General features: G+C 35.3%; 1 protein-coding gene and 1 non-coding gene across 22 annotated transcripts in view; one reads left to right on the top strand and one right to left on the bottom strand.

Annotated features, from left to right (window-relative positions):
- Positions 1-20494, top strand: part of RBFOX2 (RNA binding fox-1 homolog 2) — a 239445-nt gene that overhangs the window by 187847 nt on the left and 31104 nt on the right. For 17 of the 21 annotated variants that reach the window (XR_012510891.1, XR_012510893.1, XR_012510892.1 and 14 more), the window contains 2 exons: positions 12711-12857; positions 15429-15482. Coding sequence is in view for 17 of the 21 variants with exons in the window: in XM_074375455.1 (XP_074231556.1) it covers positions 12711-12857; positions 15429-15482 (201 nt within the window). In the remaining 4 variants the exon portion in view is untranslated. The remainder of the gene's footprint in view (positions 1-12710; positions 12858-15428; positions 15483-20494) is intronic. The other 4 variants (XM_074375456.1, XM_074375458.1, XM_074375472.1 and 1 more) reach the window with 1 other exon arrangement.
- TRNAA-UGC (transfer RNA alanine (anticodon UGC)) lies at positions 3750-3822 on the bottom strand. Its single transcript has one exon. It is a non-coding gene; the product is annotated as a tRNA-Ala (tRNA).

The following is a 20494-nucleotide window of genomic DNA, read 5'->3' as shown; positions in this document are numbered from 1 at the left end:
CCTTGAAATACTTAGCTGTTGGCTTTCACGACACTCCATTTTCCTCCTAAGCACTGGAAGTTCCTTCTTAGTCTCCTTTGCTGGTTGCTTTTTCTCTGTTCAGCTTTTAATTGTTGCGGTACTCCAGGGCTGGGTCCTAGAACCCCTTTCCCTCTTATTTTATATCCTTTCTCTGTCGTATAATTATACTACTAAACTTACTAGCTGCTCAAACAAAACATACAAGTCATTGTTTATTTCTTCATCTCTACATCCAGTCCATTAGCAAGTCTTGGTCACCATAACTCTAGAACATTTTCTCTCCTCAACAATAGGTGTATATCACATCATACAGGAAATCATATTGTTTGTGGGATTGTGTGGTATATTTCCTAAGAAAAAAACGTTCTGTACTCGACTTAGAAAGATCTTTCTCTAGTTTTTAGTAGTTTTTTTGCCTTTCCTATATCAGATTATCAGAAGGAGAGCTGTACTCAGCTTTTAAGCCTCTTGATAAGATTTACTTCCCATTAAAGAGCCTTATAATGAAAGCTTTTGCTGCATGAGGATGGATTTTAACCTGCAAATACTTTCCATTTTCTTTTATTAGATGTTGGATCAGAAAGAAAGAAAATCCATTCTTTCCTTGAAAATGTTATCTTCTCAGTGTCAGTTATATATAAGCACATAATTTTATACTCCATAAATAATAGACTATAATAGACAATTTATTTGGAAAGTCTAGGCATGATGGGTAACAAATGAGGCTTTCCATAGCATTTGTTCTAGAATCATGAATATACTGGCTGCTGTATTGGCTGCATTTCCAAATAACTTTCAAATGATTATGAACTCACAGACTTACCAGAACCACTGGTAAAGAAGGGAAAAGAAGGAATAAAATATAAATCTGAGGCTTTATCAAGGTATTTTAATTACTGAATCTATTTCCTTACTAGTTATCAGTCTTTTCTTTTTTCCTTCTTTTATTTGTTTTCTGTTTCTTGCTAAATCAGTTCTGGTAATTGATATTTTTCTAGGAATTTTTCTGTTTCATCTCAATTAGCTGTTTTGTTGGTATAAAGTTATTCATAATAATAATCCCACCAATCCTTTTAATTTCCATAGCATCAGTAGTGATACCGTTCTTTCATTCTTGATTTTGGAAATTATGTCTTCTCTTTTTTTCTTGATCAACCTAGCTAAGGTTTATTGATTTTGCAGCTTTTTCCTGAAAACCAGCTTTTGATTTCATGGATTTTTAAAAATCTATTTTTTTTCTGTTTTGTATTTCATTGATTTCCATTCTCATCTTTATTATTTCCTTCCTTCTGCTAGCTTTGGGTTTGGTTTGTTCTATTTTCTTGACTTGCAATCTTAGATCATTGATTTTAGAATTCTTTCCTTTCTAATATGTGTTTAAAGCTATACCTTTCCACTTAAGTTTCCCTTTAGCTACATCCCATAAAATGTGATATATTGTGTTTTCATTTTCATTTAGTTCAGGGTATTTAAAAACTTTTCCTTGTGAGTTCTTCTTTGATCCTGGTTTACATGGAAGTGTGTTGTTTAATTTACAAATGTTTGAAGCTGTCCCAAGTTTCTTTCTTTTGTTGGTTTTTAATTTAATTCCATTGTGGTCAGAGAACATACTTTGTATAATTTGAGTCTTTTTGAGTTTAGTGAGATTTGTTTTATGGAGTAGTAGATGATCTGTCCTACAGAATGCTCCTAACCAATTGGCCCTTTATCAATTTAAAAGGACCCTCTTTGTCTCTATTAACATTTCTTGTCTTAAGTCTATTTTGTCTGATATTAATACAACCACTTCAACTCTTATGATTACTGTTTGCACGACATCTTTTTCCTTCATTTTGTTTCAAACTCTTTGAATCTAAGGTGTGTCTCTTGTAAAAAAGAGAAGCATACATCTCAATCTTACTTTTTCCAGTCTGAAAATTACTGCCTTTTTATCAGAACATTTGGTCTATTTACATTTAATGTAATTGTTAATATGAGTGGATTTATGTCTACCATTGTATTATTTGTTTTTATATGTCTCATATCTTCTATTGTTCCTTCTTTGCTGATTTCTGTTAAATCTTTCTGTATCTTTTAAATCCCTTAGTGATTTCTAAAATTAGTTATTTATTTGTGTTATTTTTGTTTCTACTTATTGCTTGTTTTCTGGAGTCAGGGCCACACTTTCCTGTTTCTCTGCATGTCTTGTAATGTTTTAATAAATTAGACATTTTGTAATACATTTGAGAAACTCTGAAGTGTTGTTGGGTTTTTTTTTTCCCAATAGAGGTGCTGGGGATTGAACCCAGGACCTCATGCTTGCTCAGCATGTGCTCTACCACTGAGCTGTTACCCTCCCCCAGCAATTCTCAAGGTTTTTATTTGTTTTTTGTTTTTTGAGAGGTGTAGGTAAGTGTATATGTGTGTGTTTTAAGTAATTTGCCTGAACTTAAACTGTGGAATGTGATTCTTCTGTGGTGTGCAGCCACTGATGTGTCTGCTTAGTGATTTTCATTGTCATTTTTATTTTTTAGCCTGTCTAGGAGTCAAGCTGTGTCTTCGTAGCTTAGTGGTCAGCCAGTGATTTGGGCAGAGGTTGTGCTTAAGCACCTTGAGCTTGTAAAGCTTCCACTCTCTGTTATCCATCTGTTTGTGGGCTGGGAATTGCATTCAGAGCTCAGCCAGTTCTCAAGTATGCCTTGGCTTTTTCTTTCTTTCGAGTCTTCTCGTCTCCCCTTCCTCATCCGTGTATTTTCACAGTCAGCCAGGGGTGTGAGGAGAGCATATCTAGTTCCACAATTCTCTCATTTCCAGGCTCTTCCCTTCAGATCTAGCTGATCCACCACTCACCCAATCAGACCGTAACCTCAAGCTACAAGAACTGTACTTCCCCTGTTAGGTTCCTACCAAGTTGGCCACTTTTAGCTGACAAAGCTATGGTTTTCTGCTGTGCCCCAACCCCAGCGCCCCAAGTTGAGTCTGCCCCCTCTGGCAGCAAAGCCCTGTTCAGTGAAAACTAAGCTCTCCCAGCAGGGCTGAGGATTAGAGGGTGGGGTTGATGGGTTGGCAGAGCCCCAGGCAATGAGTTTGTAGATTTCTGCTGGTTTTGCCCTAAGGCTCTAGCAATTTTTCAAGAAATTTCTCCATTTATTATCTGCCTTTGATGGATTTCCAGAACCCTGAAATGACTGTTGGACAGTTTCATATAGTTTTCTTTTTTTAAGGAGTGGATTCACTGACCTGTTCATGTCATCACAGCCAGAAGTCCCTTCCTTGAATCACTTCCTGGCAGTTTACAGTTACCCTACACTGCCCATTCCTTCCTTCCTTCCTCCCTCCCTTCCTCCTTCCTCCCTCCCTTCCTTCCTTCCTTCCTTCCTTTTTGCATTCCCAGACTTACATGGTACCTGGCACTTAGTAGTTAGTAAATATTTCTTGAGAAAAAAGTGAAAGAACATACAGGTGTGCCCTGGGAGGTCTGCAGAGAGAGAAGCTGAGGCTCCTTGGTGGAGAAGGCCTTGCATTATGAGGGCTGGAATTTGGACTTGCTTAGGTGGTGGGAAGAATTAGGAAAGTCATTTCTCAAAGCAAAGTTGGAGAGATGAGAAAGACCAAAATGTCTTTTTTTTTTTTTTTTGCTGAATTTTTATTTTATTTTATTTTATTTTATTTTATTTTATTTTATTTTATTTTATTTATTTTATTTTGGTGAGGGGAGTAATTAGGTATATATATAATTTTTTTTTTAATGGAGATACTGGGGATTGAACCCAGGACCTTGTGCATGCAAAGGACACACTCTACCACTGAGCTATACCCTCCCCCTGACCAAAATGTCTTTGAATAAAGGCATGGGTTTTTATTTGGCTGAAGCTTTGGGTGCTCAGTAGAAACTAGTGAGAAATAAGGTGGGAGAAGGGTTGCTTGAGTACCAGTTGGGAAGAACATTTGACTGCCTGGCTGTGAAATGACTTTATTAAGGGTATTTGAGCAAAGAAATGAAAGTGAGCAGAATTGTACTTCAGTAGATTAATCTGTCACACATACAAGGTGAATAGAAAAGCAGGGAGACTGGTTGGGAAAAGGTCTTATGCTTTTAGCTGGTAATGAGGTAAGAGGTTCTGGACTAGGGATTTGCGCTGATTTTGTACAGGAGGAAATGAAGAGAAATTATGAAGGTAAAATACACTGAATTTGACAGCTGATTGGATGAGTAAAGTAAGGAGATCAGAGTCAAAGATTTTTCATCCTTGCTGTAATAGCTATATCTTGAATAAGTCATTTTTCCTCCTGAGTTTCAGTTTCCTCATCTATCAGATGAAACTAATAATGCCTACCTGACAGGATTTTAGTGAAGATTACTTTTTTTAAGTAGTTCTTAAAAATAAATGCTTTTACCATCTTTTTAAATCACTTGTCCCAATTGATGTCATTTATTTGTGCTTTTTATTATTGTGAACTACAGCCATATTTAAATCTAGATCTTGCTTATGTAGGGTGGTCCCCTGTTGTTGATGGGGAGAACAAAAAGAAAGGACTTCTCATATAACAAGAAGCATTGAAATCTAGAATTTTGACTTCTAGAAATTGATTTTAACATTGGGCTAGAAGCTTCTTGTGCTCTTAAGATGAGAGCTTGTTTTGACCATCAGTTGGTCCCATACTGTGCATTAGCAAGAGCGGTAACAGTTAGGGGTCTCCCACCTGGGTCTGCAGAGGCTTGATTATCACTGAGCCTGCCTGCAGAGAAGAAAGAACCTCAGTTCCTACGTGTTTAGATATTTTTCCAAATGCCAGCAGGCAAAAATAACTGAAGTATTTGAAGTAGATAAGCTTTGGTGAATCATCTTCGGATATGAGGTTTATGTTTGTATACATGTTCTGCCTACCTATTGGACCATAATGTCCTTGAGGGCAGGAACTATTAATTGCTCTCTTCTTAGTACTCCCATTGGTCTATAATAGATATTTAGTGTTTTCTGAATGGAAAAAAGCTTATAAAGGCAGAGTAAGGTGCTAGTGAGTAACATCATTTGAAGTATTTGACAGAGTTATTGGTACATCTAAAGCAGAGATTTGAGGGAGTAGCTGCGTGGCCCCCCTTGCTCCATTATAGCCCAACTGTAGATTTTACAACCCTCCTCATTGGTGGGCTTTCAAGCGCACCTCTAAATCAGACCCCACATTGTTTATCATCCTCAGTTTCTTCTGTTTTTTTCGTATCCTTTCTCTGATGTTGAAGCCAGATTTTCTTGCATTTCTCTACTTATCAGAAGGTCGGTCTAACCATCCTCCTTTGGAATTGCCGGCTGACCCTTACTTGAAGATATCTTGTGGATTGGCAACCCACTAAAACATAGCCAAGAAGTTACAGGCCTTAACAGTGGCTGCATTTGTCCAAATGAGGACTTCTGGAATATAATGGTAAAAATGGAGCCCAAATCCTTCTCTTCTGTCACATTTGTGTTGTTGGGCCGTGATACCTTCAGCCTACAGTGTAGGTATTATCATTAGCATCTTCCATTTCCAAGCTAGAATTAGAGGCCTGAGACAACGAAGGACTTATCCACTTTTCCAAGAGAGGCCCTCATTTTCCCCCAAAGTAACAAAAAGTAGAGAATGATGAGCTTATACAAATTACCTCCACTCATTATCAATTTACTTTTAAAAAGTTAATTACTTGTACCCTCCAGCTCTGGAGTTTTGATGCCTGTGAACAGCTTGGCAGTTTCACACTTGAGTTGATGAGGAAATTATAGCTTGGTCTGTAAAGACAGAACCACTCTCAGCCAGGCATGCATTTTGTTTGTTTGTTTGTTGTAGAGGTAATTAGATCTGTTGATTTAATTTTTTTAAATGGAGATACTGGGAATTGAACCCAAGACCTCATGCATGCTGATCATGTGCTCTACCACTTGAGCTATTCCCTCCCCTCAAGGCATGCATATTTTTGAATAGAGAAAATTGCCTTTTGGTTTATGTGAAACTCAAGACACCCTTTCACCACATTGTTAACGTTGTTAACTTATGATTATTGCTTCTTCTCCTTTGCATGCCTTCATTTATTTATTTATTTATTTATTTTTACTTATTATTATTACCCCCTCTCCCCAAAAAAGAGACTAGAGTTTTAAAAGTGCTGAAAACAGTAATACTCCACTCCCCTGGTCCTTACTGCTCTGCCATGTGTTAAGACAAGAATAAAAGGACTAATTAATTTGATGGTGGTTTTTCTTAACCTGTCTACAAGAGTTGTACATTTTCCATAAATATTTTGTGCTGTCCTTTGAAGTTGGTAAATTCTGATTAGAATCATTCAATTTTAAAGCTAAAAATGGATTTTAGAAATCATCCCATGCCTTCTTTTCATAGCAGAAGTCTGCAGTTTTAAGTGACTTCAACAAGGTTGCAGCTAGCTGGTAACAGAGCTGGGACTCAGGAAATCTGCTTTAAGTCAAGTGCTTTTTTTCTGCTTCCCCATGTAAATTATAAAAAATAAAAGGCATATGTGGAGATAATCTTATCTTCTTAGCTTCCACTTACTCTTCAGTGTTAAACCTAAGAACTCCAACTAGAACATGCTTACAGATTTCTTTCATTCTGAAATGTACATTAAAATTGTTAAAGAATCATTCAGTTAAGTTAAATTTTGTAAAAGTTGAGATTATCTTCTCTGGTGTTTCACTGTTACATATAATTTTTACATAATTCTGATTGCTGGTTCAGAAAAATAAGTGACTTGCTGTGGTTTTTGTTAACAGTATGATACTGGCTTTTATTTCATGGGGTGGGTGATATATGGTAATACTACATATACAAATGATGCCTTTTGTAATTCCTTTTTATAACACTTTAACCCACTGAGAAAATAGAACCAGATATTTTCTGAAGAAAACTAAATTACTAGTTTATTGGGGAATTGTTAGCTTACATTTAATGTCCAAACAGTTCTAGATTCTCAGAATTTGACTTGTAGCAATATTCAAATACACAGAAGAAATACTTAAGCATTTCTCTTTAAATAACTAAAGCTAAAGGTACTTTTCCTCAAGTAAAGAATTGCTCCACATAGATATAAGTTCAATTTTTTTATGCCCTCAAAATTGTGTTTGCTGGTAGCTCTGGATAAAATGATTTAAATGGACAGGTATTCTTAGTATGTTATTTTAGCACTATGAAAAAATACTTTAGTATGTTATTTAGCACTTACTCTGATTTTTGGTAGATAAGTACTAAAGCCAAGATTTCACTCTTTAGAAAGATACTCTATCATGTTAGATTTTTTACTCTTTAAGAAGGAATTCATAAGATCCAATTTCACCAGTTTTAACTCTTTGTATACTTCATTATAAACATTTTTTAATGCTTTAAATTTTAAATGCTAACAAATCTAGTTGATGGATCAACATGGATCGTCATACCTAATTTTTTTAAGGCACTGTAAAATGACTAAAGTATCCCAACCTACTTTCTAAACTATTACCAGGAGAAACTGAGTTAAAGAAAAAGAAAAGCTGCTTTAAAGAAAAAAAACTGTATTTATTATAAACTATTGAGGTTAGGGAGCTTGAGCTGTGGAAACCAGATTGAGTTAGGTTTAGCTCCCAACTATTTCCATTTGTTAAATGTGTAACCATGAGAGAATTATAACTAATGCTCATTTTCCTCACCTGTAAAAATGATGATACCAGTTCCTACCGCATAGGGTTGTTTTTAGGATTAAAGGAGAGAATGAATAGCAAGTACTTAGTGTAATGTCTGGCACATAGTAAATGTCCAATAAATATTAGCTATAATTCTATTAGTATATAATTATTTCATTTCAAAGAAAGTGTTATAGGCAGTTCTTCACTTAAAATAATACAAATTAACAGGCCATCTAGTTATATCTCTTTTCTCTTTTTTTTTCTCATATAGTTTTGCTCTTTTGCCATTTTTTTCCCCCTTACACCCTTGGGAGCTAGTGCTCTAAGAGCCATTCTGATAAAAGCAGTATTTTTCAAAGTGAATTTTAGAGCCTGCTGTACGAAATGAATGAATGAATGATATGTATAATATACGTTTAGGGAGATAGGTGAGTTTTCCCTTACTGGAATTCACAAGAAACCTGTTAACTTTGTTTAGTCCAGTATTTCCCAAATTTATTTGACTGTGAAACTCATTTTCTACAAAATACCAGTTAACATCTGCAAAGCTATCATTTCTACCCCTTGGGAAGTATTGCTGTATGGATTTTTGAAGCATGTACATACACACATATCCTTTAGATATGCTTAAAGCTATTTTGGGCAATGACCTTTCCATTAGATTTTCTTGGGTATTAAATACATCACAGTTTTATTTTATACAAATTTGAATCATTCAGAATTGAAATAGTATGGTATAGAAAAATTAATGACCTTTCACTTTCACGTAAATTTTAAACTGTTAACAGAATTCAACTGAGTAGATTACAAAGATTTTATGGGTTTTATTCAGTGATTCATGAATCAGGTAGCATCCAGTCTAGCAGATAGAACTCTGAAGAACTGTACAAGGCAAGAGATTTTATAGGAGAGGGAGTGGGAACAAGGAAGTTATCCTGGGCATTTGCTGATTGGCTAAAGCATTCCCTTATATGGAGCAAAGGGAAGTCTTGGAGCCTGGGCAGGTAACCTCTGCTGAGCAGGCAAGTGCTGCTTGGTTGACTTAGACTTTTCTTTTCTGGGAGAGCCGAACACAGAGACTTAACTTTTGGTTTGCTGACGTGGAGCTTACCATGAGCAACTCCATCTTGAGCCCAATCTGGTTCCTTTAACAGAACCAATGTGAATCTTCCCAAATAAACTGTTAGTAATTGCGTAATTTCAAGGCTAAATGAATTACATGTCAATTCACATGGCACTCTACTTTTAGCAACTAATAGAAATACCTACTAGCTTTGGTAAGTTTGGTCTTGCACTTTGCAGTTTTCAGATTCATGCCTTTTGTACTATATGTGATTGACATTGTGACATTATGAAAACATCTACTTCACCCTAAAAAGAGGATTCACTTAAACCGTGACTGAAGACCGATCCCCATCCAAAAGAAATTGAACCCAACAAGCAATCATTTATACTTCTGTTCATAAAACAATAAGCTCATCAGGGAAAATGCTACAGGAGATGAAGCTTTGTGTGACTGACCTTTTGTAAGTAGAAGAGATTTACAAGTTAAACTGTTTCTAATTTGGGACTAGGTAATAGTAATATTAGATTAAGTGGAGGTTTTTCCTTCACTATGCCAATAATTTAAATGATTGGACTTTTCAGCCCATTTCTGACTTTCATAAGTGGTCCAACCCACATTTTGAATACAAACATAAGTATTTGTCTATAGTTGTGACTGTATTTAGTCATTAAACTACCTCCACATTGTGTTTTAATATTCTATAGGGTTTAGAATCTGACATCCCAAAATACTTTTTTTCTTTTTTAAAAACTTTATTTCGAACTAATTTTAGACTTACAGTAAAGTTGCAAAACTAGTGCAGAAAGTTTCTACATACCCTTCGCCTAACTTTTAGTGTAAACATCTTACGTATAGTACAGTTTTCAAAACCAGGCAGAAAGAAGTGTTGGTGCTGTATGTTATGTAAAATACAGACCTTGTCCAGTCACCAGTTTTCTGTTCTGAATCTAATCCAGGATCTCACATTGCAGTTAGTTGTTACGTCTCCTTATCACAAAATATTTTAATCACCCTCAAACTTGTGTCTGAAGTAATTCTAGGCTTTAAAGAATAGAGAAGGGGGAAAAAAAAACTTGTATTTATAGATTTGCTGTTAGCAGAAACCATGTCTCATTATCGAGGTCTCTGCTTGTTCTACCTCAGCCTTTCATATGTACATCGAAGAAGGGCTGTAATTCAGGCATGTCCTTCTTAAGATACTAAGGTTGTTTTTGACAGCAAGCCATATTTCCCAAAATATTTTATACAAGTCAGCTCATACCAAATATAGGCTGCATTGTCCTATTTTGCTGTCTTCTTTAAAATATGTATATATAGTATTATAAGGTCTTATTAAACCCTTAATTATTAATTTCAGGTTACTTTTGAATACACCCATCTAATTTTGCTTCCTCCAAAACTGTTGTGTCTGTGTGTTTTTAGGAATATAAAGCAATAAGAACAAGAGAATGTTTTGGAAACTAGAAAGCAGATGGCTGATTAGTAACTAACTTAGCAGACCCAGATGAGCTTATCCCTAAGCCAGTGATGGGATAAAGTTGAGAAATCAGTTTACACCACAAAAATTGAGTTTCAGAAACTGATGTCTCCAGTTAAAAGATTTGGAAAACTTTTCTGGAGAACCTAACTCAAGAGGAAAGACACAGATGTACAAGTCAGGGGTTTCCCCAAGAAGTTGCTTACTTAACTGAACTTAGAACGAATCACAAAGTCATCAAGCCCCTCCACCCCATCCACTCAGAGCTTCCAATCAGTTTTTTAGTGACCCTTCCCTCCTCAATACTTAATTCTGAAAAAAGGCAACCAAGGATTACTAGATACCCAGGGGAAACCTACAACGTGGAAGATTGTCAAAGGGATGGTGACTAGCGTGGGGCCCAAAGTTGCCCCTGGAGGTCTGCTGTTTGATCTAATTTGATGGTTACATGAGTGTATTTTCTTTGTGAAAATTCATCCCACTGTATGCCTATATGATTTATGCTTTTGTATCTGTGTATGTTAAACTTCAATTTAAAAAATTATTTAAAATCAGAAGGCTTAAAAATTTTGGAAATAATGGTTCACTTTTTCCACTTGCTTGGTCTCCCTAAAATTAAAGATTTCATACTTTTAAAAAATGTAGGTTTCATCACAAGGCTGGAAAATTAGCCAATCTAGCTTCTAAATTGTAACTGTAGGGCTGTAAAAAAAAAATCTCAGGAGCAGCAAATAAGTATCTTAGGCAACATACCTTGAAGTAATCATTAGTTTTCACTGATCCTGCCACCTCACATACCCTTTTACAGATTACATGGACTACATATATAAGTTACATACAGGTTTGAAGCCAGAATTGGTCTTTAAAACTTTTCTTATTGTGATACACTGTCATCCTGCAGATCAGAGCTGGTGGTTTCAGAGTCTGATTAAAGAAAGGGTTTTGTGTGATCCAGCTGTGAGATGGAAGGAGCAAGTTGGAAGATGCTTGAATGAGCATTAGTTGTAATTGATGCTTATGCTGTTACTTTGGTGTCCATGATGCTGTTTCAGTAACTTAGTGAGTTTCATCTTTGAGTGGAATTTGTTTTGTTTAGTCTGCATTTGCATTGTGTCCAGATTGATGATTGAAAACCTTGCACTTTCACAGAACATTGCTTCGTAGCTCTTCCCTTTTCTGCTGTTTTTGTTTCATACGAATCATTGTACATTTAAGCCATCTGCAAGACCTGAATGGAGTGAGAGAAGAGCTGCCATCAGTTAGATTGACACTTGAAAAGCCTTGTATTTAGAGTTTATTCCTGATTATCCTGCATATTTTAAAAGTCTCGAACTTCATTTCAAGATGGTTGCAAACCTCTCTGAGCCAAAAGTACCTCTTTTTAGCTGAACATTGGGTCAAAGTGGGAGGATCCATTCTGTGTCACGCAGAAGAACCTGTTAGAGGGACTTGGTTCTAACTCAGTTGCAAGAATAAGAACAGCAAGCTCCAGTTCAAAAGTATGTTGGTTTAATCATCTCAGCAGACCATCGGGTTTGGCATGTGCTTCATAGAGAATAGTGAAAAACATAAGGTTCTTAAATTGTCTGATACTTAAAAGTAAATGTTTTTTGAATGCCTACAATGTATCATACCGGTTAGATATTTGTCAAAAGTATTGCTCAACACAGCAATTTTTTGAAGATTTATTGAAAAACAGTTAGATTAACACATGCCTGGCATGTTGCAAGAGAGATTCATGATTTAAAATGTACACCCACATCCCCTAACACTCTGTCACTATGGATATATACAAATCTAGGATATATGTGTGTGTAGTAATTTAGTCTCCTCAAGCCTTTCCCAGTTGATTTTCTAAATGCAGCTTTGCTCTGGGCTATAGAAGGATGGGTTCCCTCTACTAAAGTAGCAGGAATTGCATAAATTAGGGAAGAGAGTACAGATTGGTTTCAGAGTAAGAAGCTTCTTCCATTTTTTAAGCAAAATGCCCATTGTCACTAGGTATCCCCTTTTCATAAATAATATTATAGTATTTTGGTAATGCAGTAGTCATAAACTCTGGAACTAATAGAATGAACTATAAAAAATTCCCTTATTTCCTGAAATGATGGACCAGAAATGCTATTATCTCCACAACTAAAAACAACTGATTTTATTTTCAAAATAGGAAGATCTCAAAAATAGAAAGCATCTATAAGAATCTAAGAATAATGTACTATTTTTACATCTTCAGTTATCATAATATCTCTGTGTGATCTTGAGCAAGTTACTTAGTGTTTCTAGGATCTTTCATTTTACTAATGTAGTATAAATATTCAAAAAACCTTAGTTTTTTTGTAAGCTATAGCATTTTGAACATAGATAACAGTTTTGGTTTTTTTCTCTTTGAAGGGACAACTGTAATTTTTGCTTAAAGACACACTGAGAACGACTGGGGAGAGGGAGGACTATAATTATTTTACTTAATTCTTGTGAAATAACTATTTCTTTTTCGCTTAATGTTGTTCCTCTCTTTGCTTAGCAGACAGAAGGGGGCGCACAGACAGACGGCCAGCAGTCACAGACACAAAATAGTGAAAATTCCGAGAGTAAATCCACCCCTAAACGACTGCATGTCTCTAATATTCCTTTCCGCTTCCGGGACCCTGACCTCCGGCAGATGTTTGGGGTAAGTTTCTGAAGTCCTTTTATGGTTTTTACAATTAAAATGTGATTTAATCCACCAGATGTATCATTAGTCATTAGTACTTTAGGACATAACCACAGATACACTGAGAAAGATCCTGAGGTAAATCAACATTTTCATCAGCCTTTAGAAACTTTCTCATCACCTGGTCTATTCTAGACATTAGCCTTGCAAGTTTTCACATACATAATAAAGTGATTGTGCACCCCAGCTTGCCTGGGACTGTGGGGTTTCTTAGGACATGTGACTTTCCATGCTAAAATCAGGAAAAGATAGTAATCCCTGCCCTTCAAAGGGTTATGAATTAAATGAAGTAGTATCTGTGACCTAAAATCAGGTATAGGGGGTTAGTTTGCTACCTGATGTGTTCTTCTAGCTGTTTACTTCCTCCCAAAATCACTGTCATGAAAACAAAGTACAATAGCAAAGATTTAAGAAGTAAATTACTTCTTAAAGTAAGGAAGTAAATGACTGCTGAGAATCTTAATTTTTTTCTGAGTTAATGTGTTGTTGCCTGTTTTAATTTGATCAAATGCTTATCTTCAACTAGGAGTAAGAGATCTTTTTTTTTTTTAATGTATTTTTGTATAGCTGCCTAGTACTTGTCAGGAAAACAATGCCCTTCTTTAAGTCTTGGTCGTGGCTACTTCATGGTGACAAGACCCTGAAGCAAAGTTCTGTCACTTACAGCTGACTTCCTGGGTATGTTTTCTATACTGAAGGCAAGGCCAGGGTTGAGACTTAATGATGTTCTGATGAACTAGAGGAGCTTTTCAATAGGAAATGGTAGCCAGCTATTCTCCATCTCTGCAGAAACAAGAGCAACAGAAAATATGAAGGGCAGCATAAAAAATTTAGGTTATGTTTAGGAAGAAACTTCCCAGGAGTATGAGTTATTAGGTTCTCTACTGAATTGTCAGAGATAATATGGAACCTTAATCTCTGGAGGTCTGTGAAACTGGAGTACATTCTCATCGGTCGGAAGTGTGTTTTCTCTTGAGTCAGAAAAATTGTGTCCACCGAAGTTCTGCCCAGGCCGGTTGACAGTGATTTCTTGAAATGTACTATGCCCTTCTCATAAGACACCAAGTGTGGTGGTGGTGGTGGTGGTGGTGGTGGTGGTGGTGGTGGTAGTAGTAGTAGTAGTAGTAGTAGTAACTAAGTGTAGTAGTAGTGGTGGTGGTGGTGGTGGTAGTAGTGGTGGTGGTGGTAGTAGTAGCAGTAGTAGCAATATTAATAATTTCCTTGTAAGGGATACCTGGTTGCTGTCTTCTTCCATGGGGTTTGTACCTACGAGTACTTAGAAGGACAGTAGCGTTGTTAAAGAGCAGATTCCATGCTGCATTTTATTTCTGTTTTATTAGTTCTGCAAACTTGATGAGTACCTTCTTTTGGACTCATTTTCCTCAACTGTTAAAGGAGGGCACTTCTTAACTCTGGAAGGATGTTATAAGGATGAATTAGAAAATATAAAAGAAAACAAACTCTGAAACACCATACAAATCTCAGTTTTTTTGAGTAGACAAAGAAATAAAACAAAATGCACTCCTTCCTAAAATAAGACATTTTCCTCTTCCCTTGATTTTTCTAATTTTCTACTAAATGATGAAACTAGAATCAAGCCCAGAAGTCTTAACTCTAGGAAACCTGGCCTCTTAATACATGTTATTTTGTTAAAGATAGCAATCATTCAACCCAATAAGAGAGCATATTTCTGTTTTGCTCTTTTCATTTTTTAGTTTTTTAATTTCCCGAAATCCAAGTGAAATAGATAATTAGGTCTATGAGTTCAGTACTCAAAGGGAGTGTCACGTGTCTGTAGTTACACACCACACACACACACACACACACACACACACACACACACACACACACACACACACACACACACACACACACACACACACACACACACACACACACACACACACACACACACACACACACACACACACACACACACACACACACACACACACACACACACACACACACACACACACACCCCTCGAAGGAAAACCCAGGAAGTCTGTACCAAAATCTTAACACGGCAGCATTACAGACGATCTTCATTTTCTGTTTCCTCTTTTCCTTTTCATTTATGTATATTTTCTATTTTTTTTCCAATGAACATACTTTACTTTTATAAGTTAAAAAAAAGGGGGAAGAAAAACAGCCTTCAATAGTATATCTTTCTACTTAGGATTTATTTCTTAAAACAGACATTTCAAAAGTTAGAGATGTAGTTAGGAAAATCCCCAGTTGCCCATGTGAAGAAGCAAGTAATGGGGTAATACCATATCTTCTGAACACAGCTTACACTATTTAGAGATGGATAATGCATGAGTGAGTGAATTTAAAAAGGAGAAATTATCAACTTAATGATGAGGAAAAATCAGCAACTGGTACTGTGACCTATCAGCCAATAGAAACATGGAAGTTAAATAAATAGTTTAAAGAAAAAAAAAACCCCGCCTGTTCCTTTTTCAAAAGAAAGTAAAATATGTGGATAAAAAGCTGACCGTGAATATGTTTTTATTTTTGTCTCTGCAGCAGTTCGGCAAAATCCTAGATGTAGAAATAATCTTTAATGAACGTGGCTCTAAGGTAAGCTCCATTTCAGTATTAAGTGTGCTTGGTTTCTTTTCAGTTTTGTTTTATTTTAAAGAGTAAGAAGTCAGCAAATAAGCTGATTTTGAAGCCTGCAAAAAATATCCGATCTAACTTGATTAGGTTTTCTCTAAAAAATAAGCTACCACATGGCTACACTTTTTCCTAAATCTTAAATTGGGAGAGTGATGGGGTAGAAACAAGAGAGGTTTGAGGGGAGAGCATGGCAGTAAAAAAGAGAGAATGTAGGAGACACCAGTCCTTCCTCAGATTTAAATTTGTCCTAAGCTTATTTTAAAGGAAGGAAAGAGAAGACTGAAAATCAGTGAATTTCTATGAGAATTCTAGTCTGAATTCTGTCAGAACAATTCAACTTTTAAAAATCGAACTTCAGAATGACATACTTAGAACAAATTTAATATTTCAGTTATTCAGTTGACTTGCTCTAATTTTGACAAGGCTTCAATACAGGAAGTAGTGACTTAGATGTTCGCTATGGGGTTCCTCCTTTAGATTAAACCCAGATGCGTGAGCTTCAGGACTGAGTCACTTCGATTACAAATAGTGAGTTGGGGTTTTTTGTGTAAGAATGAACATAGTAATGGTGTACAATTTGACATATATTTTCTTCTATCTTCTTAATTGAGTTCTGTGTAAGAACTGAAGTTTTAATTAAAACTTATTTTCCCCTAAAAATTTGCTATTTAAAATTCCTGATCTATATGATTTAGATTTTTTATGCACTAAAATAAGCAGCAGTGTCTTTAGGAATAAGGGAATGGTAAAGTCTTAACAGTGGTGTTGTGAAAAAATATTTGATGAACTGAATTTCAGAAAGTTTTATTGGAGAGTTTTCTTCCTCTTCAACAAATAAAATATACTCACTCCACAGACACAGCTACTGTGGCCAAGCCTGTAAAATATTTGACTTCTTATGTTTGGTTCTACCTGCTTTTTTAGGTTAGACCAATTTTTTTTTTTTTTTTTTGAGGAGGAGGGTAATTAAGTTGGTTTGGTTGTCTGTTTATTTTAATGGAGATACTGGGGATTGAACCCAGGACCTTGTGCATGCTGGGCTTGCGCTCTACCAGTGAGCTCTACCCTCTCCTTGAATTAAATTTAAATTGAATTTTTGGTCATCTCTACTGAACTTTGAAAATAGCCCTTGGCTATGATGAAATCTCTAAGGATGTAATTTGAGAAAAGCTAAATAAAGCAAATAAATGAGTTAATATGTACCTCTCTTCAGTTTCCTACTCCAAATTCACCATAGTTGGGAGCTACTAATACATCTACAGAGTTATATAGATCTCCTGCCCCCAACTCTCCTAATGAAAATGTATGTACTTTTCTGATGCTCCTGATTATTATTCCCTTCCTTTATAGAATGTATCAACACTAAAAGTGTTTAATTCTGACTATAATAATTATTTATTAATTGTTAAAGAGGTGATTATACTGTAAGTTTCCAGTTTTCAGTTAAAACAACAACAAAAAGATTAATATGCCTATACAGAACTTTCTCCAGCACTTAACTTGGTAAGTATTTTTAAAGTGAGGTCTCTTCAAACTATAACCAGTAAAACTATTTATACTTGTAATTTCCTTACAGTGGATTTCTATTCCTTTTTGCGTAGTTTGCTTTTATTTTTTGTGATACAAGGTGGAAAAATGACGATGGTTTAGAGATGAGAAGCACATGGATGTGAAATAAATATATGAAGATTATTGACCACACTGTTTATCTGAACTAGTAGTTTAAATGGTTTTGGTTTTAAGCGTATGCACTTAAAATATTCTTATCTAGACTCTAACAACCAGAAGCCCAAGAGAGTTCTATCAGGCATTGAGGACTTGCTCCTTACCAAGAAAATAATTTGAATTCTTGCGAAGCAAAGGAAATTGATCTTTCTAAGGCTTCTTTCACTGACTTCAAGAGTTTGCCCACTACTGAAATTTTTTAATTTACCTGATTCAATTGCTTGTAATTGTAATTGTAATTCAATTCCCTGTAATTTTCATTTTAAATTGACACAAGTCTTCCCTTTCCCTTTGGGGAATCTAAATGTACACGCTACTTCTCTCAGTTTGATGCTGTGTCCTCACTGCCCCTTTTTCTTTGGGCTGCTTAAGGGTAGACAGACTATGTACTAATTGGGAAATGTTTTTAAAACAAAGCACAGAATTCAGAATTGCCTTGGATCTGCTTTCCAGAACTGATAAAAAACCTGTCTTTGTCCTTTGCCCTTCTTAACTGTTACCTAAAGTTCTTTGCCAGAATGGGCTTATTAATAGAGACTTATTTTGGAGTCAAAACCTAGATGCCTCTTCTGGGATCCACCTAAGAAAAATTAATGAGTACTTTTCTTTTTGTAAATTAAGTTTAGTTTCTCATTTCTTTTGTGTTTGGGATTCACTATAAAATTACATGTCTTGATAGTAACCAGAGAAAAGGAGACTTATGTGGTCCTGTTGTCTAGTTAAGAATTGCTCAGTCTTTTAACAGAGTGCTTTTCTGTACAGAAATTAACTTTATTGAATTTTTTTAAGCAGTAATGGAAAAACTGACAACTTTTTAGAGATAAGTAATACTTACATGTAAAATAGTATTTATCCAAATGACTGGAAAACAAAAAGCAACTGTTTATTACTCTGTCTTATGTTGTATGAGACTGTTGGCCGGGTTTGAGAATATACAATATACCCACTTAAAAAATACATGAACACTGTTTTGCTGCCCTGCCTACTCCCTCCCTGCCTGCCAGCGCTCTACCTGTTCACCTACCTGAGAGTGGAATTTCTGTGCTCCAGGAAGTAGTTATTTCTTTGTTGTTGACTGTTTTCCTTTTTTCTTCTTTGACCTTCATATTTTGAATTTGGGTTTTATAGAATGAATTTATATCATTTATATGCATATACGTACATGCACATATACTTAAATTAGTTCCTATGAGTTTTGAAAATCTTTTTAATGCTTACTCCTTTGTAAAAACATAAAGTCGGTTGTATTTAATTTTCTGTGATTAACTGAAGCAAAGATAGACTATCCTTTTGAAAATGTTCAATTAAGATATATGATGAGACAACAAGGTCCTACTGTATAGCACAGGGAGCTGTATTCAATAGCTTGTAATAACCTATATGAAAAAGAATTATATATATAGTTGTAGCTTTTGAAGGAACATGTGTTGCAAATACTGAAGGAGGAGGAGCTCTTTCACCTCTTCAGACAGTGTTAATCGTTAAGTCCACGAATGGACCACAAAATACAGCACAGCAACAATTACTGAGATTTCTAGCTGGCTTTTAGTCAATGTCTTCTCATTACTTTTCTCAGGTGGACTTCCAGAATGATAGGAATCTGGGTTTGGGTTAGGCTTGAGTTTAGGTTGGAGTTAGGGAAGATAAAACCTCTACTCTCATTCCTCAGGCACAAACGATATGCTGTAATTTCTCTATTTCCCTGGATTTTGATTTTATGCAATGGGAAATTGTTTATGTCTTTCCAAATATGGTCCAAACACTGTCTCTGAAATTGTACAAAGTAAGCCTTTGTGATTTTCAGTAAAATTTGATGGGGCTAATGCTAAAATAAAATGTTTTTTATTATGCTTAAAACTGAATTAACAGTACTTGTATTTCCAAAGGGTTTAGTTTATTTTCTTTTGTTACCATTTTATGGGTTTTGGTTTTATTTTTCTTTTATTTATTTTTTAATTTCTGTGTTCTGGCCATACCCAGGAGAACCGTCTGCTTTTGATTTCTCCCTTAAAAGTTACATGGTAAATTTTCTTTCTCATTCTTCTGAGATGGAAAAACTCAAAGATTATACAAATTTAAAAATATTTTTACAGTGCTCATCCTATTGCTTGTTATTTATTGCAGTCTGAGGCCAGACTAAAAAGGTGACAGTTATTCGGCTTCTGTGTCCTTGATGACAAATGGATGTCAAGGCAGATGATAAGATTTTGTCACACTGTAGAAGTTTTAACCACAACCAATACACCTGATAAACACACCATCTCTCAATTTTCAAAAGACAGCTGGTAAATCATGACTGTAACACTGGTGTATTTAAATTATTAACATAGCAGAACTTAGGGCACTGAGAACCTTAGGTAAGAGTATAAAGGGTATAGACCTGCGATGTCCAGTACAGTGGCCGTATTGAACATTTGAAATGTGGCAAGTCTAAACTGAGATGTGCTTTAAGTATAAATTAGACACCAATTCCAGAAACTTAGCACAAAAAAAAGGAATGTTAAGCATCTCACTAATTATGGTTTTATATTGATGCTATGTTGAAATTATATGTTGTATATATTGGGTTAAATAAAATACATTATTGAAATTAATTTTACCTGTTTTTGCTCTCTCAGTGTGGCTAGTAGAAATTTTGAAATTATGTATATATCTCATGTTATATTTCTGTCAGATAGTGCCGGTGTAGACAAATTTGTCAACATCATTTTTTTTAATTAAAAATAAAGTTTACTTCTTGTTTATCTGTTCTTTCTCTTCTTACATACCTGGAATATTTACTCTTATTAAGAGTTTGACTTTGTAGCTATTTAGACTGCTTCTGTGTTTTCCTGTTTGATACATTATGTAATCATTTTGAAGCTCTTTTAAGGAAAATGTGTTAAGTTTAGAGATAATTGTATTAAACTTTTTTAAAGCAAGAGATCCAAGTGACCAAACCTAATGTGAATTAGATTTCTAAGAATGAAAGGACATTAAAACATAATTTCATATAAGCATATTTTCCTATTAGTAACTTTTTAAGTGGATAGTCTGGGAATATCCTTAACTCAATTCTTGGCACATTTTTTAAAATGGTAAATTTTATTGAAGAAACAGTACATTAAAATTTTTTTCAAGCTTTTTTTGAGTTAGTAGTCTTAAATCCAAATTGTGAATGTGACAGATAAAGCAAGCAGGAAGTTGAGTTGATGGAAAATCACCTGTTGGGAGTTTCAACTGGAGAAAAGTAAGGCCAGTGCTCCAGA

The sequence above is a fragment of the Camelus bactrianus genome, chromosome 12, assembly GCF_048773025.1.
Source record: "Camelus bactrianus isolate YW-2024 breed Bactrian camel chromosome 12, ASM4877302v1, whole genome shotgun sequence".
In the NCBI taxonomy this organism is placed as follows: domain Eukaryota; kingdom Metazoa; phylum Chordata; class Mammalia; order Artiodactyla; family Camelidae; genus Camelus; species Camelus bactrianus.
Note: the sequence above shows the minus strand (reverse complement) of the source record. Positions and strands in the feature narration are given on the sequence as shown.